Genomic DNA, 22,448 nt, shown 5'->3' with positions numbered 1-22,448 from the left:
GTCACCTAAAAAGAATGGCTCAGGTGTGGGAATTGCCCTCACATCCTTTGCAGTGAAGATTGATGCAAAGAATTCATTTAGCTTCTCTGAAACAGCCTTGTCTTCCTTGAGTTCTCCTTTAGTATCTTGATTGTCTTGTGGCCCCACTGATTTTTTTGGCAGGCTTCCTGCTCCCGCTGTACTTAAAAAAAAATTGTTTTGCTTTTCGTTTTTGTGGCTTTTGCTAATTGCTTTTCAAAATCTTTTCTGGCCTGCCTCATTATACTTTTACACTTCAGAGTTTATGCTCCTTTCTAGTTTCCTCGTAAGGATGACTTTTTGCCTCTAACTGCCTCTTTTACTCTGTTGCTTAGCCATGGTAGCATTTTTTAACTTTGCTTACTGTTTTTTATTTGGGGTATACATTTAGTTTTAGTCTCTATTATGGTGTTTTTAAATAATTTCCATGCAACTTGCAGCTATTTCCCTCTTGTCACTGTTCCTTTTAATTTCCATTTAACTAGCTTCCTCATTTTTGTCTTAAAGTTCATTGCTGCTGTGGTGGGTTTCCTTGGTATTTGCCCCCTACATAGATATTAAATGTAATTACATTATGGTCACTATTATTGAGTGGTTCAGCTATATTCACTTCTTAAAGTCCTTTAAGTCTTGGGTCTGATCTGAGCATTTGAAAACAGTATCTATAATATTCCTGTTTTTTTGCATACAAGAAAAAGAACATCAGCAAGAGCACATGGAATAGAAAGCAAGATCTTTGGTTAACCAGAAAGTTGTTTAGTGCCAACAGTGTTCTACGCACTGTACAAAACACAAAAATGAAGACAGTTCCTGCCTTAATGAGCTTAGTCTAAAATAGAAACACGCAAAAGCGAGGACACATTGCAAAATCCAGAAATCTAGGTAGTTTTAATTTTCTTTTCTTTAATAGTAGTATGAACTGATTTGTGTGCATCATGGAAGTAGTTTTTAGGTGCGATTTGAATGACAGGAGATTGGTGGCATTGCAAACTAGGATGGGAAGATCATTCCACTCAAAGTATCAGGGGGTAGCCGTGTTAGACTGTATCTACAAAAACAACAAGGAGTCTGGTGGCACCTTAAAGACTAACAGATTTATTTGGGCATAAGCTTTCGTGGGTAAAAACCTCACTCAAAGGTTGATATGGAAAAAGGCAGAAAATGTTGGTTGGGGGAATGAAACTCACAGGCATCAAAGCTGACAAAAGTAGCACCCTGGAAGAATTGATGAGAATTTTGTTGGCATCTCTGACTGATGGAGTGCTGCTGCCATTTGCATTGTGGGTTTCCAACTGTAAGTCTCGTGCCAGCGTGCTGCTGGAGGTACAGAAATGGTTGCCTATAAGATCCCTTTTTTCCATGTGTCTTGTAAGACTAATGTGTATGTTTTGGATACAAATCTTGCTACAATTATTCACGTATTCGTCACTACATTCTGTAATGTACTCTGCATGGTATGACACCTGAGCTCCATTCAGAAGCAGCAGGTAGCACAGAACATGACAAGCTGCTTACTAAGGGGAGCTTTATTTCAAAGGAGTATAAAGTTGCTTAGATATATTTATAATTGCATTATTGCACTGTTGGGATTAGTAGAGGTGTTCAAGCTGGAGCTCCTTCAGTATAAATGGGAGGAGGCTACTGAGGCTGTTCTCTTTAAGGACCCTTTAGCAGTGGGTCCTCAAAGAGAGCCTTCTCTTGTTGAATCATTGACAAGGACATATGCTCCAAATAATTACAGCAACAAAAGTCATAGTGCAATGGAATTTGAAAAACACAGTTCTGTCAGCCAAAGCAGAATGGTTAAGAATAAACTTTTTTGTGTCAAGGATAAATAGGACAACTATGTAACTTTGGGCCTTGCTCTTTGAATTAGTTGAAAGGGAAAATTCTGGTTTGGTTTGGGCCAAAAAATCTAATTACTATCTCTTATGTGTAGGCCAGACAATGCTGTCCTCAAAACATCTCTACCACGTGGCATTATAGTAAAAATACAATGTACTGCTTTCATCTTCAAAGCACTGTACAAACTTTAACTCTTGTTAGTAAGAGCAAAGATGAATTCTACATCGTACATGGTTTATGGTTAAAGGAAAAACTTTCATGTAATACCTAAGGGATTGTCTCCCTATGGGCCTGATCCAAAACCCATTGATGTCAATGGGCTTTGGCTCAGACCCTATGCATAACTACACAGGAGTGATCACCAAACATGATGTATGTCATAAATATATCTTTTGGTAATACTCATACATGGACTGTTTACCTTCACAATTTGATGGTGAAAGCAGGACCAAAAGAATCAGTTTTTCCATCAAGATGATGGCCAGTTGCTCCAACATACCCTAATTTTTACTGATAAAACAACAGTTGATTCTGACAGAAGCCAAGCAACTATCCTAATACTTACATTTAGTATCAGTTTTTGACGGTTAATCATGAGGTGCTATGGCCAATCTTGCAGGGATGAACAGAACCCTCAAACAGAACCCCACCTTTCACTTATTCTTCTTGGATCAATACCAGAGGGTGTCATGGGAAGCTACGTCTCTTCCCTAGGAGTTCACTCATTGGTTCCAGCAGACCGAACCTTATCACCTCTCTCATTCCACATATACTCCAGACTGGCAATCTTAGATACAACTCGGTGATAGATTTTGGCAAATGTTGACTTTTTAAATGGCAACCACTTTACATTAGAGCACTCAGAGAAATCATAAGAAGCTATGAGTTGCAATGCCTTCCTTCTGTTGGGGATACTGGACTCTTTATCTCTCTTACCGAACACAGACACTGCTGTTTTCAAACTGTCCCAGTGTTTGAGGAAAAACTGGAATCTGCATGAAGTGTTCCTGGCTGAAGCTCAACCCTAGTAAGGCAGAAGTCATGCTGGTAGGAAGAGGAAGCATTTTGAGCATTGGCAAGAGTTACAACCTCAGTCTATAATCAGACTCCCAGTTGTTAAGCTGATGCACTGTCTTCAGGCCCTGTTACTCTCATTGCTTCTTATGAATACCCACATAGCAGTCGTGGTCAAAAATACTTTTTTTACCTAGCTATGACAAGATATGAGGCTGTCCTTGATGACTAGTACATTAATTTCTGGATTATGTCTCTGCCACATGAGCTATATATCTTGCATCACTGCAGTGTTCAAGTGCCTGAAAGCTACATGGAAGCTACAAGTGTCTTGAAACTCCGCATCAGGCATGCTTTGTAGGTAAGGTGTACCAATGAGAGAGCATTACACAATGCTCTACACCCTGATCTCCCTATCTAATTCCAGATGTTTCATTGCCATAAATTATTGCAGCTAAAGCACCAACATTGTGCCTGGTGCTGTACTCGTTAAAGCTCTTAGCTTGGTCCCGGCCTGTTATTTCAGAAGTTCTCTCTTCCTCCAGTTTTCACCATCACAGATGTGATTTAAGGGTGAGTGGGGAGGTAGAAATACTGTGATTGATAATCGTCAGGGTGACAGGGAGGCACAAGTTGGGTGTTTTTAACGGGAGACCTTAAGGTGTGGAATTCTCCATTACCCCTTTCTGCTTCTAAGGCCCAATGGAAGATTGATTTTTCTAAGCAGGCTGTCTTCCAATGATGGAGTAGCAAAACAGCCCAGCAACGTTACTCTTGGAAGACAACGGCCAAGACCTGACACCATTTGAGTTGGTGGATTATAATGGGGAGAATGTTAGTTTTCTTTTCAGATCAAAATATTGTGATCCGTAATAATGTTTATGGCACCTAGATAAAATGGTGACAGATGTATTAGAAATGCAGATTAGCTATATAAAGAAGGATTAGAAATTTTTAAAAAATCTTTTAAAAATGTTTTCATTTAAAAAATTCTGATTTCTAATGTTTATTCTTGGAAGATCAGACGCTTTCGTTCTTACTTTATATCAGGGGTCGGCAACCTTTCAGAAGTGGTGTGCCGAGTCTTCATTTATTCACTCTAAGTTAAGGTTTCGTGCGCCAGTAATACATTTTAACGTTTTTAGAAGGTCTTTCTATAAGTCTATAATATATAACTAAACTATTATTGTATGTAAAGTAAATCAAGTTTTTTAAATGTTTAAAAAGCTTCATTTAAAATTAAATTAAAATGCAGAGGCCCCCCCAGACCGGTGGCTAGGACCCGGGCAGTGAGAGTGCCACTAAAAGTCAGTTCGCGTGCCGCCTTCGGCACGCGTGCCATAGGTTGCCTACCCCTGCTTTACATCATCAATCTGGTACTTCATTAGGTACATCACTAAAACATCAACTCTGGTCATGAAATAGAGATTTTGAAACAGTTAAAAGTTCTTAAAGATATAAACATACCTGCATATAGTAAACAAATGGCAAAACACTCAAGGCATTATAACTAATCCCTGGAGTTTTCCTTTAAGTTTGCCTTTGTATTTTGAAGAAAGTTCACCTTTCACTTTTAGAAAATCAGTTGTTGAATATTTGCAAGCACAATTACAAATGTAAAGTGTGTTGCATTTAAAAATTCCTTGTGCTATAATAGATTGAGCGAGGAGATGAGGAAATGGGGCAATAGTCTGAGCATTGCTCTGAGAACAGTGGACACCAGAAAAGCTGTGTAATAGTCTGTCTTACTTCTTCATGTGTTCAGAGACGCACCAACTTACTGTGAAATATTAACTACTTCAGTGCTATGCTGTATTATGCTTCATTTTGATAACAGTTGAATAGTTTTAAAAAGAATAAAAAACATTTGATATAAAAATCAGATCAGACAGGTGTGGTGTTTTTTGAGAGAGGTTTTTATGCCAAAGGAGTGCACACAGCTAATTCTCCATCCCTCCCTAATTACTCTCCATAAAATGACACTCTACTGTCAGGTACTTCAGAGACAAACACAGGCTGGGGAATCCCCCTTTAGAAGGTGTTTCTGCAGTAAAGTTAATACAGCAAGCTATCTTGCAGACTCCTTGTGGGATTGGTAGACTTCTTGGCCAACCACCCAAGCACGAAACCTGGAGAGCACTCCGTGTGATCGCAGCGAGTCTGGCACCGTGAGGTGGAGGTAGCCAAATACCCCTTTCTGTATGGGCAGGAGATCAGTAGTTATATATTCATGTCATTGTAGCCCTCATTAATTCAGATCTTTGATGCACCGAACTCTTTCCTAGTGTAATTCCAGTTATTGATTCTATAGAATGAATTGGCTCCAAATTGTTTTCCTGTTTTTCAAACACTGAAAATGCAAAAGCATATTAATTATAGAGTCTTACAAGATAAGCTTCATAAGAGGGGGAAGAAGAAAACAGGAAGAGCCCATAAGATACCAAAGATGATGTCTTAAAATATTTTAAGTTGAATGAGATACCAGATGCCAGTGAAGATCCATGTTCATTAACTTTGACACTGTTTGTGCAGACATAAAATAGAAGAGATTTTTATTTGGGAACTAATAATGAATGCACCTTAAATGACCAAGAGAGAATTACAATGAAGCACAAATAAGAACATGTGTAGAAGGAGACAAATTCATATACAAGTACAAGATAAACTATATCTAAAAATATTCATCTCATAAAGACTTTCAAGTTAAGACAAAAATTGTTAACCAACGGAAAAAAATGACATTTATCTTAAAAGGATTTAGTCTAAAATTAAACAGATAAATGAAGTTTATAGACAACCGCTGTGATTGCTGAGCAAAGTAATTTTAGTTTTATATGGGGACATTTGAATTTAAACCATTTCAGTAAATGTCAAAGTGGCAGATTGTTGATGGCAAGGCACGGGTGTGCAAGGGTGTGAATGAGGGGCTGCCAAAAGCCTTATCCACATTGCATCCTAGACAGAGCTGGTTGAAAATTTTTAATTAAAAAAACTTTTGTCCAAATTATAAAATTGAAAAATGTTTTTGACCAAACTGAAAACTTTAGGTGAAAAAAATTATTGTTGAAATTTTCCATATTTTTTTATTAAAACCCAGAAATTGAAAACAAAAAATGGTCAATATAGAAAAAATTTCCCTGGAAAAATAATTGGCCTTTTTCTACCAGCTCTAATCCCACCACAGAGGCTGTACCTTCACTCACCAAGTGAAGGCACTAATCTAGGCTAGTACTGCTGCTACCAACCCTAGCCATCCATAGTGGAGTGAGGCACAGGGGTTTGGGCCCAACCTCTCACCTCAACTAGGGGTGCTGTCTCAGTAAAGAGGGAGTGCATACTACCCCATCTCAAGTTGTGGTAGAGCTATCACCACCAGCATGCACTTCTCTGGACCTCCCAGGGGGAATTCTGGGTCAGGCAGAATTCCTCCAGGGACTCCTGTTCCAGCACAACCCTTCCAGGACACCCCCACAATGAGAGATGTGGTTTAAAGTCAGTCTGTCCCATAAACTTCAAGATGTGTTGCCCCTTTTCTTCTGTAGGGCTTTCATCAGATCAGACATGAGATCTGGCTGTCCACTTCCACCTCCAGATGGAGGCAGCCCCATTGACTTTGGTTCTTCTGTCCGTTCAGTGTTCACTTGCCTTTTTGGAGGAAGTGGCACAACTTTCTTTGTCACAGGTAGTGGCTTATTGGAGACAGAGGCCTGAGGAGGTGGAGGTGGAGGGGGTGGCAGCAGGTCTTCACTGCTGCTGCTACAGGTGGGTGGCGGAGGGGGTACAAAATCTGGAGGATCTTCACAGAAGTCAGGTGGTGGTGGTGGCAAATCCTCTGCCATTTCAGGTGGCGGTGGTGGAAAAGTGACTGGATCTGATGTGAAAACTGCACTTCCGTGTTTGGGTTGGACAGGTAGAAGAGGTGTAGAGCTCGCAGCTGAAGATCGCCTTTGAGGCGGTGGTGGCTTTATTGAGGCACGTTTATTCTGTAATGTCTGCGGCTGGCTGGTTGGCTGCACTGAACGGCAGCCATTGACATCATTTGGTTTCTTATCCTTTAATAAATAAAACAGAGTCGTGGTGATAGGTATTATAGTAAGAACATTTATGAACTAATGTTGCGAAGTGACATCATTTGAATTGGCATGGAAATGCACAAGCTGATTTCAGTATTTCTCACTGTCACAGAATTAACTCCTTGTTTCAACAGATCACAGATCTCAAATGGTCTAACTAGGACTCCCCATCCTAGAAATCACAGTGGGCAGGTAGTGGCTGACCTTCAAATGAAGCCTTATACTATGGCCTCATGTGTTGGGTCCTCACTCTCCACTTTGATGCTTGTGCACAGATGTGCTTGGTACCTGAAGTGCATTATCTCCCTTCAGGTGCCAGTATTCCAGTGGAGATTGACAGAGGTCAACAACCAGGATGATTTATTTCATAGTGATGCAGGAGGAGCCATGGGTGTGTAGTGCTGATAGGAGAAAAATGTGGCATGGAAACTGCAAAGTGGGTTGGTGTCCTTTGGGCCAAATGGTCAGCACAAAGGATAGTTTGGTTTCCGTTCCCACAGCTGCCCATGAAGCTTTGAAAGCTGCATTCTCACTGCAAAATACCTGTTTAGCCTATTAATATAGCCCCTTTGAGCACTGTCTAGCACAATGAATGGGGTTACAATGGCACAGTGGTTGCAGTTAGTAAAGCCTGCAAAGGAGCTTCCATGATGTTCCAACCAGCTGCCCTTCCCTGAAAATATAAGATTTTTTTTTACATCAATAGTGTGTGTTTATCCCCAGAAGTTGAAATGAAGAACAAACTAAATTTGCACAATGGAAACTTGACCCAAAAGTCATCTGTGGTTCAGCAAAATTTTATATTTGTCTGCAGGGTGGGCTTTCCCATATAATATAACTTTCACTGTGCTACAGACGTTCTGTAATGCTAGAAGAAGCTTGCAATTCAATTCTCTGTGGCAGAAGGTCATTACACTAAAAAAAAAAATCCAGCTGAAGTTTGAATGAAAATTAAGCACAAAGTCAATCCTAGTAGCTACAAATTAATTAAATTAGTTGTATTAAAGCTCATGGCAGACTCATCCATTCAAATTTGCCATGATTTTATGGCATAAAAAGCAAGTGTGGATTTTTTTTTGCTTTCTTCCTTTACATTATATTTTATATTACCTTCTTAAGTCGTTGCTACTATATTTTTGGCTAATGTTAAAATAACGAGGCAGCTACATGTCGCCAACGGATAGTGACATTTAGCCATGGCAGCTCTCAACAGGTGGAGCATGGTACCCAGCGGTGTACTGTAACTCTGGAGTCATAATCCCTCTTGGAGTGCAGGGAGTACACCCCTTGGAATGCTGCATTGTGCTGCCTTTTGTGTGGTTGGCCAGCTTTGCAAGAAGATGTGGAAGGGCTGTGGGGCAATATGTGCCCTTGGATGCACTCAGGGGTAGCACTCCATGGTCTATGTGGGGTGCAAAAAGTGGAAGTCTAATTTTGCCCCTCCTGCATCAAAACTAAGGCTAGGGACAGTCTGCCCCTGTACATTCTTCTGCATTTGTGCCAGTAACATATACCTTTCCTCCACTTTCTCTCATAACAAAAATGTGGCAAAAAACAACAACCCACAACCCATTAAGCTCTAGTCACACTCAGCCACAAATGTACCGGTCATACAAGGGCTTTGATCACTCTTTTTTAAGGGAAAAAGGCAAAGCATACATCACCCATGTTAAGAAAAATAAAATATAGGTTAGCAGTTCATTAGGGCTGTGTTTGCTTTGGCAGAATATTAGGTGAACTTTCATTCAAACTGTGATTGCTAGGTCACATGCTAAGGATCAGTAAACCCCCCTGGGCAAAATCTGAACATACTCTCTCCATATTTTTAGGTGACAGCTGCTAGCTGTTAACATTTACAAGTGCCCTACCTAAGCAGAAAGTGTTTTTACATCTATTCTTGTAAATCTATGGAATCGTTTCCTAGGATGAACACACAAGCCCAGTACACATTCTCAGTCCCAGCTGTACAAAGATGGTCGGCAGAAATAAACACAAATGAAATATATTAATTGGGAGATAGATTGTAGTCCGCTCTTTGCTCTGTTGGAGAGCAATAGGCTACCGTGGTGTGAAGTTCAAGACTTGAGTTTGGTTCTTTGGTCCCAGGCTGGTAGAAACTGTGAGCATAGCACGTTCAGCCCTTTTAGTAGGAGAGCCTAACAACCCCTGTGGTCAGTTAAAGAATGTTTTTTTTAAAATGGGGATAGTGATACTGACCTCCTTCATAAAGCACTTTGAGATCCAATGATTTAAAGTGCTGTCTAAGAGCTTAATATTTGTAATGGCCTGTGTATCCCATCCTGGCTCTGAAAGAGTTAACTGAAACAGGAGAAGGAGTCAGCCATCCACCTCCCCAAATGGCAAAACCAACACACTACCCCTTAATGCTCTAGTGCTTTGAAGGGACAGAGAGCGGGTGAGGCGAAATTTAGCTGTAGTGCCCCAAGAGAAACCTCTGGTTTGTACCTTTGTCATCTCAGTGTGTTTCTGGGCCTCCAAGCTGGCAGGAGGTATGCTCTGGCGAATCTGTCCATTTGCTTGAACAGTACCTGTTATGTCTCAAAAAGAGGAAGGAGAACACAGGTATATTGAATGTGCAGAATTAACCAGAACTCAAGCAATGAAGAATAAGAACTAAGAAATCTGTTCATTTTCCAGCAGGGTACAAAAAGTAGAATTCTCAGACAGTAATTGAACTGTCATGGATTTTACTGCATCAGAAAGGACCATGCAGAGTTACAACATTGCCTTTTGCTTGTTTTCCACTTTTTTATTCAGTTCGGATTGACTTGCTATGAAAAACAAACAAGTGAAACCATATAGTCAAATCAATGACCATACAAATTTTACCTTTAAGTGCAACTGGCAATCCTAAAGGAAACAGTATTGCAAAGATTATCAGAGTGGAATTATCAGTGTCTCAAAAGGTGATGGAGGCATGAGGGTCTCTGGATTTGACTGGTGGAAAGGGGGGGGAGGGGGAGTTAGGATGGCATAGAACTAGGGAAGAAGTTTTGTCTTTGGGCTTCAGGTTAAGCCAGGGTGGCAAGTGGGTAGAGTTAAGGATGGTATTTTCTGACCTTTCATTGGTTAAATTCTTAATTACAGTGTAACATTTTGCTAATGCTTTTAGTAGTGTTTAGTTTGAGAATTTAACTGGACAACAATACATTTTTTCCTGGATTTTTTTTTAATGGAGCCTGCTTAAGTTTAGAGACATAAGTATAATCATTCTATATGGATAAGGCTGTTAGATTTGAGGTCTTAGGATATTATGGATGGGGTCATCCCTTTTCATTAGTTGTTATTAGCTGTTAATTAATCACAGTTAACTAAAAAAAATGTAATCACAATTAATTGTTTTAATTGCGATTAATCGCACTTATAACCATAGAATACCAATTGAAATTTATTAAATATTTTTGGATGTTTTTCTACATTTTCAATATTGATTTCAATTACAACACAGAATACGAAGTGCATGGAATACAAAGTGTACAGTGCTCACTTTATATTATTATTTTTGATTACAAATATATGCACTGTAAAAATGATACAAGAAATAGTATTTTTCAATTCACCTCATACAAGTACTGAAGTGCAATTTCTTTATTGTGAAAGTGTAACTTACAAATGCAGATTTTTTTTGTTTACATAACTGCACTCAAAAACAAAACTGTAAAACTTTAGTGCCTACAAGTCCACTCAGTCCTACTTCTTATTCTGCCAATTGCTAAGACAAACAATTGACGGGAGATACTGCTGCCTGCCTCTTATTTACAATGTCACCTGAAAGTGAGAACAGGCATTCACATGGCACTTTTGTCGCCGGCGTTGCAAGGTATTTACGTGCCAGATATGCTAAACATTCGTATGACCCTTCCATGCTTTGGTCACCATTCCAGAGGACATGCTTCCATGCTGATGATGCTTGTTAAAAAATTAATGCATTAATTAAATTCATGACTGAACTCCCTCAGGGGAGAATTGTATGTCTCCTGCTCTGTTTTACCTGCATTCTGCCATATATTTCATGTTCTAGCAGTCTCGGATGATGACCCAGCACATGTTCGTTTTAAGAACACTTTCACAGCAGATTTGACAAAACGCAAAGAAGGTACCAATGTGAGATTTCTAAAAATAGCTACAGCACTTGACCCAAGGTTTAAGAATCTGAAGTGCCGTCCAAAATCTGAGAGGGACGAGGTGTGGAGAATGCTTTTAGAAAAGCAACACTTTGATGTGGAAACTACAGAATCCAAACCACCAAAAAAGAAAATCAACCTTCTGCTTGTGGCATCTGACTCAGATGATGAAAATGAACATGTGTCAGTCCGCACTGCTTTGGATTGTTATCAAGCAGAACCCATCATCAGCATGGAAGCATGTCCTCTGGAATGGTTGTTGAAGCATGAAGGGACATATGAATCTTTAGAGCATCTGGCACGTAAATATCTTGCAACGCCAGCTACAACAGTGCCATGCGAACACCTGTTCTCATTTTCAGGTGACATTGTAAACAAGAAGCAGGCAGCATTATCTCCTGCAAATTGTAACCAACCTTGTTTGTCTGAGTGATTGGCTGACCAAGAAGTAGGACTGAGTGGACTTGTAGGCTCTAAAGTTTTACATTGTTTCATTTTTGAATGCAGTTTTTTTTTGTACATAATTCTACATTTGTAAGTTCAATTTTCATGATAAAGAAATTGCACTACAGTACTTGTATGAGGTGAATTGAAAAATACAATTTTTTGTTTTTTACAGTGCAAATATTTGTAATTAAAAATAAATATAAAGTGAGCACTGTAGACTTTGTATTCTGCGTTGTAATTGAAATTAATATATTTGAAAATGTAGTAAACATCCAAAAATATTTAAAATGGTATTTCTATTGTTGTTGAACACCGCGATTAATCACACAATACATTTTTTTAATCGCTTGACAACCCTACTTTTCATTATTAACTTAGTTCACAGCTCTGAATCTTTGTATTTTCTCTAGCAGGGAGTTATGGGAGGCTTGTGAAACCGAATACGCTGCAGAGTAGTAGTAAATGCTTCCTAGCTGGCTAAACTAAAACCCTGGAAGAGTTTTGCATGCTGTCAGTGTTGTGTAAGGGACTGTGTATAAATGTCAGTGTTGCCAAACCGAATGATGACAAAATAGAGCTTGTGGTTACTAGAAAAAACAAACGATATAGTCTAGTATGGATTAAACGAACTCTCCAGTTTAGTCTGGGGCCTTTGGAAACTGCAACATGTGAAAGAAGTAGACATACCTCCTTGATATCTGATGCATAAATTTCTGAACCTCAATAGATGGTCTAGTTTTCTTAGTGTAATTTACTATGCTGAAACCCAATGAAGATGGAAGAAAGGCCTTTCAGAGTTATAGCATCTTTATGGATTACATTTTCAGTTGAAGAAATAAGATATGATCTACAATTTCCATATCCTGTGCTTACATCACGAGAAACGTCAGTCACTGCTATTGCATGGTTACAAAACAAAGTATGATAGCTTGAGTGTCACAGGTACTCCTATCCAAGGTGATAAACTCTAAGGCCAGAAGGGACTATCATGATCATCTAGTCTGATCTCCTGCATATTGCAGGCCACAGAACCTCAGCCACTCACTCCTGTAATAGACCCCTAACATCTGGCTGAGTTACTGAAGTCCTCAAATCATGATTTAAAGTCTTCAAGTTACAGAGAATTCACCATTTACACTAGTTTAAACCTGCAAGTGACCCATGCCCCACTCTGCAGAGGAAGGCAAAAAAATCCCAGGGTCTCTGCCAATCTGACCCAGGGGAAAATTCCTTTCCCCCCCCCAAATATGGGAATTAGTTAGACCCTGAGCATGTAGGCAATACCCACCAGCCAGACACCTGGGAAAGAATTCTCTGTAGTAACTCAGAGCCCTCCCCATCTAGTGTCCCATCTCCAGCAGTTGGAGATATTTGCTGCTAGCAGTCACACACTGGCTATTTGCCATTGTAGGCAATCTCATCATATTATCCCTTCCATAAATGTATCAAGCTTAGTCTTGAAGCCAGTTAGATTTTTTAACCCCTCACTGCTTCCCTTTGAAGTTCTGGAACAGCCTTCCCTCCTCTGATGGATAGAAACCTTTGTCTAATTTCAAGCCTAAACTTGTTGATAGCCAGTTTATATCCACTTGATAGGTTTGGAAAAGAAATAGAATATGTTGCTGAGGCCACATTTACATTAAAATACTACAGCAGATTCTCTAACAATGTAAGGCACAGAAAACTGACTGGAAAATAAGGATGTGATTCTCAGAGGTGCTCCCATTGAAGTTAAATGTAGTTGTGGATTCGCAGGCCCTAAAACTTCTAGAAAGTCTACATGACTGTGGTTCTCAACCAGGGGTCCAGGGCCCCCTGGGGGGCCGAAAGCAGGTTTCAGGGGGTCTGCCAAGCAGGGCCAGTATTAGTCTAGCTGGGGCCCAGGGCAGAAAGCCAAAGTCCTGTTATGCGGGGCTGAAGCCCAGGGCCTGAGCCCTGCCACCTGGGGCTGAAGCCGAAGCCTGAGCAGCTTAGCTTCACGGGGACCCCTGTGGTGTGGGGCCCCATGCAACTGCCCTGCTTGCTACCCTCTAACACCGGCCCTGGCTTTTATATGTAGAAAAACAGTTGTGGCAAAGGTGGGCCGTGAACTTTTTATAGCATGTTGGTGGGGGGCCTCAGAAAGAAAAAGGTTGAGAACCCCTGCTCTATGATAGTTATTTCTGCATCAGAAAGCACTGAACTGTGATTTCCTTCCTAACTGAAACCATGTAACTAGCTGGCCATAATTTATCTAACAGCCAATTTAAGACCTTAGTCCACCAAAGCAGTTAAATGTGTGTCACTTTAGCCACAGGACTAGTCAGTGAGACTAATTGTGCTCAAGTGCTTCTTGGATCAGGGTTTTAATGAGTATTGAATATCCTGCAATACATGTTTGAGCACAGATGTTTTTAGTCCTGGCGTTTGCAAATAAATTTGCTGCACTTGTCCATTTAGCAAATAGGTGCTATGAATATGATGTGCAAAGTTCCAAGTATTAACAGTAAATGACTTGATTAGAAGATTTACAGATCACACAACTTTAACAAACAGAGAAGCAAGACCAAACTTTGCTGTGCCATTGACTTCACTAAGGCTACACATGATGCAAGTCAGAGTAGAACTTGACCTGTGGTATTTTTATGTATGCTTTTTATGTGCTTGTTATGTATTCATTGAAATAAATCTACTTAATTCCAAGTGCCATGCTGATTATGGGCACTATATTCAATATTGGTTAGAAATTCAACAAGGAGCTTCCATAAGCTGATACAATCAGTCATGTGGGCCACTAGGCACAAGTCAGTGGGTGCAAGCACTCTGCAGAGAGATCGGTGGACCAGCTGGGATCCATAATCCAGCTGCTTAGCTGGGGACACATTTTTCCTACTTGGTGTGTGAAGTCTTTTTGTGAATGGCCCTGAAGAACAATTCACAAACAGTGGGAGCTTTTGGGTCAGTCTGGTCAAAAATGTTCTAATCTCCAGTCCTACTGAACCTAGAAGGGGAAAGGGTGGATAGATGTGGGGCACTGTATCCTGACCGTCTCCACACAGTGGACCTATCTGGCAAAATGATATAATCAGGAAGTCAGGGAATAGCTAAATGGAAACCTGCTGCCAATGCCTCCTGGCATTAATGGCTCTGTCTCTATTTTCCAAATGGCACAAGACTTAAGGGCACCATTTGGCACTTGATCCCCAACCTGCTACACACAAGGACAGCCACCGAAAGCATGCTCCGTTACATCAGTGAAAATCCAGAGTAATTCCATACTGGCTTATCTCTCTAATTTTGTTTTATAGTCTTTCCAACGTTCAAACAAAATTATCAACAGTTTTTTAGATTGGCAAATTTTTGTCCAAAATAGAATACAAAATGTCCTGTATAGCAACAGGCCTCTTGCACAGTTACATCTAGGGAACAGCAGCAGCCTTGGTCTTTTGAACACCCTCATGTGCTGGCAAAATTATACACTGTGTGTTCAACCATATGAAGATTAATGTAGCAAGACAGAGATGAAAACAACACATTGCATGAGATTACTTTGGCACAAAGGACCCTTAAAAAACCACAGACTCTACAGTTTGGGTGTTTACAGATACCACAAATGTTGGCCACAATGTTCCAATCACCATACATTGCTACAAATGAGATGTGAGAACAGGAAGCTCCACCTGCCATCTGAGCAATGCTTCAGCTGTTATTGAGGCTGATTAAACAAAACTCCCTCCCATGTTAGTGCAGGATTGTAGATTGCTGCTATTAATTCCAACCAATATTGTGAATGGCAGTTTGAAAAAATATTCAGCCCCATTTTAGAGTGTCAGCCAGCAGCTGCTCATTGTTAGACATTCCATATGATAAAAAGGAAGTGGGGGATGGGGGGACTAAATTCTGGCCACATCTAATTTGCTGTATTTTGTGTTTGGCTAGCGTGATAGATGCTAGCAGAGTGTATGTATAGTCCCAATAACCTGCCTGCACTAGCATGCTAATAACCCTCAATAGATAAGTCTACAGTGATATCAGTTAATAAGATCTTTCAACAGGTATATAACCATTTAATATGAGCCATTCTTTCAGATTAATAGGCAGTGGAAGTGTTGGCTTTTCCTGCTTCTATTCTATATTTGAACGTTATCATATATGAAATTAATCTGTATCACCACTGTAGGTCATTTATATTTTGATTGCGTTCCATTGTGTGTGTCTGTTTGTCTATATAATTTGCACACACACATCCATATAAATATAAAAAACCCCGCCCATGATTCAAAATCCCTGAGTACCCCCAGCTCCCACTGAACTCATAATTTAAAATTATCAAAGCTTCTCCCCCCCCACACATACCCAGGTTCCATGTATAGTCTAGAACAGTGGTTTTCAAACTTTTTTTCTGGTGACCCAGTTGAAGAAAATTGTTGATGCCCACGACCCAGTGGAGCTGGGGATGAGCGGTTTGGGGAGTGGGAGGAGCTCAGGGCTGGGGCAGAGGGTTGGGGCACAGGGGTGAGGGCTGCGGGGTGGGGCCAGGAATGAGGGGTTCAGGGTGTGGGAGGGGGGTGTAGGCTCTGGGGTGGGGCCGGGGATGAGGAGTTTGGGCTGCAGGAAGGGTTTAGGGCTGGGGCAGGGGGTTGGGTGCAGAAGGGGGTCAGGGCCCTGGACTGGGGGTGCAGGCTCAGGTGGGGCCAAGGATGAGGGGTTTGGGGTGCAGAAAGGGGCTCCAGGTTTGGGGGGGCTCAGGGCTGGGGCAGGGGATTGGGGCACAGGGTTGGGGCGCGCGCTTACCTTGGGCGGCTCCCAGTCAGCGGCGCAGCAGGGGTACTAAGGCAGGCTTCCTGCCTGCCCTGGCACCGCGAACTGCGCTGTGCCCCGGAAGTGGCCAGCAGCAGGTCTTGCTCCTAGGTGGAGGCGCGCAAGTGGCTCCATGAGGCTCTTGCCTGCAGGCACCGCCCCCACCCCCCGCTCCCATTGGCTGGTTTCTGGCCAATGGGAGTGCGGAGCCAGTGCTCGGGGTGGGGGCAGCACGTGGAGCCTTGTGCCCCCCCCCCCCCCCCCCCCCCCCCCGCCTAGGAGCCAGATCTGCTGCTGGTTGCTTCGGTGGCACAGCACGGTGTCAGAACAGGTAAGAACTAGCCTGCCTTAGCCGGGCAGCACTGCTGATGGGACTTTTAACGGCCCAGGTGGTGGAGCTGACCAGAGCCACCACGATCCTGTGCCTTACATTCCGCAACCCAGTACTGGCTCACGACCCGCAGTTTGAAAACCACTGCTCTAGAAGACAGCTATCCTGCTGTGAGAGACACGCAGTGTTTTGTGTGATCACCTATTATGACCTATGTCTGGATTCTTGTCAATGGTCAAAACCACAGAGGTGCATATGCTCACGTAAGCCCTGCTCCTGTTTTGGGATCTGCTAGCATGGATTCCTGCACTTATGTGGAAACCCACTGAAGTCAGTCATTGTTCTGTTGCCTTCAATGTACTCCCCATCACATCATCAAATCCGAGTCAACCCGCCACCCCTACACCACCCGTCCAGCAGCTGTCCCACATCTCTGAAATGGAGCAGCTGGTAGGGAGTTCCCCTTGACTTTGGAACTCAGGCCCTTCGCTGGTCCCCAGGAACCTGAACTTTTCCAGGCATGCTGCTCCCACCAAGCATTTGGGGCGAGGGGAGGTAAGGCCTGGGGAAGGTATCTGGAGAATTCCGGAGTGGGATGATTTTATTTATTTATTTAGTGTTGTGATGGGGGAATGTGGAAGGTGACAATACTGGTGGGCTGGGGACAGTTTGTTTAATTTGATTTTAACTGGTTTTAAAGGCATTGTGTATCTTATTTATTTCAAAGGGGGCCCAGAACACTTTTCGTAACAAATAAAATATATTTCAAATGTGTGAAGTAAAAACAGTAGTGCAGGTTACTATTATTGTCATACCCTGTTATGCCTCTTCAGCAACCTTCTTCAGGCTGCGCCCCCCACCTTTGGGCGCACCTCTGTCAATGAGATACCCAGGAGTCAGAGGTGTGACTTGTTCGGTTTTTTGCTTTGGTTTGGGTATTTTGGGGGAAATTAAAAGCACAAAGACGGAGGTGGGGAGTGGGAAGTCCAGGAGGGAGAGTGGTTGGGTGCTGCCACTAAGGGGTGGCAGGTCCATTTATGTGTGAGTTGCAGAGTGAGACACCCCCCCACACACACACACCCTGCAGCAGTAGCACCTGGCCCATGGAGACAGCTGGCTCAATTTTCCCCACTTGAGGCATTGCGATCTGGCCCCTGGTACACAGGGGCCCTGCCTCTCTGACAGCAGGGCAGCCAGGCCAAATCTGAGTGGCATTGTGACGTCATCCTTGGTGCATGGGATCACAATGCCCAGCATGGGAAGCTGAGCCCAGCCAGCCCCCCAGGACAGGAGCTACTGCAACTGGAACATATACTAGCTTTCTTGCATTTTCTCTCCACCCCCCCCCCCCCCCACTTTTAATGTCTTGTGACCCTTGTATCCTTTCATGATCCCCTAAGCCCCCCACAATTTGGGAAACGCTGCTCTACCGTGATAAATGGGCAACAGAAAAGCAACAGATCTACTATATGTAAAGTTAGAAATTACCTCCACGCTGTCCCCTTGTGACTGTGCTGTAGTGAAGATGAGTTTGCTAAAGACTCTGGGGCCTAGTGAAGGGGAACCCATACATGGAAGCCACCAAAAAAGCATTCTATTAAATGTGCCAAGAATGCATAGAATATTAGGGTTGAAAGGGACCTCAGGAGGTCATCTAGTCCAACCCCCTGCTCAAAGCAGGACCAACCCCCAGATTTTTGCCCTAGATCCCTAAGTGGCCCCCTCAAGGATTGAACTCACAACCCTGCGTTTAGCAGGCCAATGCTCAAACCACTGAGCTATCCCTCCCCCCACGTTAACACTATTCTGCTCTGGGTGACTTATGTTCAAAGATGTGAACTTATTTCCTGTAGCAGTATCCCATAGCTATGGGTTACAATTGTGGGCCAGAACATAAAGTCTTATTACTAAACTCATGGGACAGAAAATCCTCAGCATTCTGGCCTAAGGTTTAATCATGTCAAACAGTGTAGATACCTGTCAAGGATGATCCTGCAGTGACAGCTGGTTTCACAGTCGCCAGGTTTGCCCATCCAGAGGCCAAACTGGCCCCCTGTACTGCACGTTTGTAGTTATCATACAGTGTCTTGCCATACTGGGGAAATAAAGCGCACCTTTAATCCTGGAGCAGAGTCAACGCAACTGTCTGTCCAAACACACATTTGCTGTGAGCTGCATTTTTTTTGAACCCTTTCCCAAATTTTGTTAGAAAGCTGCTATTTCTACAAATACTGAACCTGTATCTGTACTGGGACATGCCAGAGAGAATCCCTACACCTGTATAGAGTCGATTGATTTCAATGGGATTCTGCCCTAGGATCCACTCAATGCAAGATAAGTGCTTAAAATAATACTATAGCACTGTATGCTTCAAAGCACTTTGTAAAGGGGCAGAGGGGAAGCCTGGGGGATGTCTATTTGGTGTCATCCCACAGCAAGAAACAGTGGTAGATACCGAAGCTAGGATCAAGCCACTTATTGTACACTGACTGGATGCAGTGAGCCTCAATGACAGCCAGTTAGTTGAGGGAGTGGGAGGGGGAGAAAACTGTCTTCATTCTCACCTTGGCAATTCTGATTCCTGTTACCCACTGCTGTAGAGTCCACTGGTCATCACAGCATAAATACTTGATATATTGTGACTCCTTTTGAATCTGGGGATGCTGGAATGAATAATTCTTGCAGTTAGAAACCTACATATAGCAGGCAAAATGTAAAAAAGTCAACGCCCATATGATGATTGCAATGGGAACACTGACTTTCTAGAGATGTTAACATGAAGATGACAATTATCAGTGTGTAAAAAATGAAATCACAAACTTCAGCACATAGGGATTAACATTTGTAGCATTTGCTTATAACAAATGTAACTGGTTGTAAGAGAGGTCTGCAATGTAAATACCTGAGTTTTAGAAAGCTAAAATGTGACCTACAGGTCAATAAAGTCTAGAAATGTCATGGTTCAGTGCCTAGCGCTCAATGTGTAAACAGAGGAAGTCTGTTGCAATCTGTAACACATCCAGCCTGAAAGTGCAACGTGATTATCATTTCTAAAGAGCATATTCAATTTGGATAAGCACAAACCTTCAGCTGAAACTGATTTTTGTCTTTAGACTCATTGTCTTCCTATGAGTCTAGTCTAGCGCTATTCCTCCAAGTTTTTGTTCTATGCCCCTTTATCCTTTGTACCTCTCACCAACACTGCTGCAAAATTCCATCCTATTGTAGCTATAGGATTATACATAATGCAACACCACCAAAAGTAACCACTTGAGCTGGCCCTGGTAGGATGTAAACCTGGGCAGCTCTGAAACTCTAGGGCAGGAGATTTCTGCTACCATCTATTGGTGAACAAGGAGATGAGACAGGATGAGCAGACCTTATTTGCATGTTTGTTATCCGCCCTCCCAGTGTGAACTTTGGTTGTTTTGGTTAAAATTAATTAAAGTGCTGGATGTAGGGGGGAATTAAATGTTATCCTATTGTGTGACAAAAGGACATAAAACTGTACTTAATATGCCCTGAGAGGAGTTGCCATAACCCAAACTATTGCACAGCTGGGCAGTACAGCTAGTCACACCGGGTTCCTACCTTGTGAGAAGTAAATCTCTTGTGGCCGGAACTGTGCTCAAGGGTCCTTTGTCACTGAACCTCTTCCATAGTGCAATGATAGAACTGAGTTAACTCTGGTAAGGACCTAAGTCTGTCACCTACATAGCACCTCTAGAGCAGCACTCTCTATCGCTGGGTTCGGAGTGCGAGGACCTGCACTCTGATAAGATATGATGCAGAGGTAGTACTAAGGCAGTACTTCCTCCTTGGGGCCAGAGATGAGCCTGCCTGACCGTACTCCCACACTCCAGGACTAACCACTGACCCCAAAAAAACCCAAACCCATGAGTGGGTGGGATACATGGGATGCACCAGTGAGAACGTGAGGTGTTAAAGGGACATATGTCCATTGGCTATTCACATCAGCAGGTGGGGAAACTGAGGCAAGGGATTACTGCCAAAGAGACTGTATGGGTGAGTGTTTTACCTACTACTCATATAAACATATGAATGACTTACTGTATGTTGTTGTGTTTCCCAAAATTAAGGCTGTATTCCTTTCCCCTAATAACGTTTTCTTTGTTTTATACACAAAGTTGGTGCATGTCAAAGGGGAAGTATTGCCAGTTAAGGATGCACAGAGGTTTCTGGGTAGGGGTTCAAGCTTGTGGTAGTATTGGTTAATTCTAGGAGGAACCCCTAGATATTTGAACCTGGCCATTTTTGCTGCTGACAACTGCTGAGGACACTATCACTGGCTTATTTCACTGCTTCTATCCAAGTTCACTGTTGATTTTTTATCCTGGAAAACTCCAACGCAGAACATCCAAGGTCCAATTCAGTTTCCTGGTGTGAAGAACATCTCCAGACCAGAGCCCCTCTCATACAGGGGACTAGAATGGACATATGGATAATTTCAACTCCTGATGCTTCTTTCACAAGATATCAGGGAATTTTTGGTCTGACTTGTAATATTCTATTCAGTCCAGCAGATGGCATCAAATACTTTTCAATGGTTTTATAGCACTGGTGGATGATGATGCTACCAAATGGCCGGGCACACTGCACATACGCTGAGAGAGAGGGTCCTCTCTTCCCACCAGAATGAACAGCAGTTCGACGATCCTGTGAGTCTCCCTCAGTTTTTCAAATACCACATTTAATATCACTTAGAAGAACTTCCTGAAAGGAAATTTGTAATTAACCCAAATAACTTGGACAAACATTGGGAGAAGCTTGCTTACTGGAATCAACAATGCTGAAAAGGAAGTAGCATGACTGTGCCAGCTAAGCATTGCCGTAGTTTAGGGGTGATGAAGAGCCATACTGTTCAAGATAACGGAGAGGGACTCAGCCTCAAGAATGCCTCACAGCGTTACCCAGCACACAGCACACACACCTCCAGGCTCAGTACACACTTTGTTCGGGAAAGCTCACTGCAATGATCAGATGGCAAAGCAAAAACATCTTTCTTCTCTGAAGAGGTTTATTTCCCTTTTCCTTGGAAACATCCAGCAATCAAGTGAATTATAAAGGACGACAATTCAAAAAGCAGCTCCTCAGATGCCATGGCTCCAGTGAAAAGTGATAACATCCAAGCAAACTCCAAAGAAGCAGAAAGGGAGTTCAGACTTTATGTTAAAAGCCACAGAAACCCTATAGGGCCTGAAAAATAATCTATAACAGATTTTATTACATTTCAGTGCACTATATTTCTATAGTATAGATCTCACAGTGCTTAATAAAGGTGGGCAGGTAGTATTATCACCATTTTACAGATGGGGAAACTGAAGCACATATTGGCTAAGTGCCTGATTTTCAGAAGTGTTGAAATTCCACATGAAATCAGAAAGAGCTGCAGGTTCTCAGCCCCTCTGAAAATTAGGTCTTTGAGGGACTTGCCAAAGGTCACCCAGAAAACCAGTAAAAGGGTCAGGAATAGAACCCAGGCCCTCTCCACTCCAACCCTCTGGCTTCTTTCCAAGTGTCATATAACACACTGTGTCCCTCCCAAGCATTATTTGTATAGATAAGGAATAAGGAAACACTTGAATATAAAGACCTTATTTTTCAAGAAGCCAAACAAAACCAAAAACGTTGTGCACAGATGAATTTAAAGCATAAAGTAAACCTAAAGAAAACAAGATAGAACACACTGAAAGCCTACACTGAAATAGGAGCTGAAAGGTGTGTGTGTGTGTGTGTGTGTGTGTGTGTGTGTGTGTGTGTGTGTGTGTGTGTGTG

General features: G+C 42.2%; 1 protein-coding gene across 1 annotated transcript in view; it reads right to left on the bottom strand.

Moving 5' to 3' along the window:
• Nucleotides 1-5,500: 5,500 nt before the first annotated feature.
• The window catches only part of APBB1IP (amyloid beta precursor protein binding family B member 1 interacting protein), a 66,666-nt gene continuing 49,718 nt past the window's right edge, over nt 5,501-22,448 (bottom strand). The window contains exons 10-13 of the mRNA XM_024208673.2: nt 19,217-19,315; nt 18,630-18,747; nt 9,417-9,508; nt 5,501-6,929 (exon numbers count right to left, since the gene is read on the bottom strand). Of these exons, the coding sequence (XP_024064441.1) occupies nt 6,390-6,929; nt 9,417-9,508; nt 18,630-18,747; nt 19,217-19,315 (849 nt within the window). The 3' untranslated portion in view covers nt 5,501-6,389. The remainder of the gene's footprint in view (nt 6,930-9,416; nt 9,509-18,629; nt 18,748-19,216; nt 19,316-22,448) is intronic.

The sequence above is a fragment of the Terrapene carolina genome, unplaced genomic scaffold (assembly GCF_002925995.2).
Source record: "Terrapene carolina triunguis isolate 2854851 unplaced genomic scaffold, T_m_triunguis-2.0 Scaffold84, whole genome shotgun sequence".
In the NCBI taxonomy this organism is placed as follows: Eukaryota; Metazoa; Chordata; order Testudines; family Emydidae; genus Terrapene; species Terrapene triunguis.
Note: the sequence above shows the minus strand (reverse complement) of the source record. Positions and strands in the feature narration are given on the sequence as shown.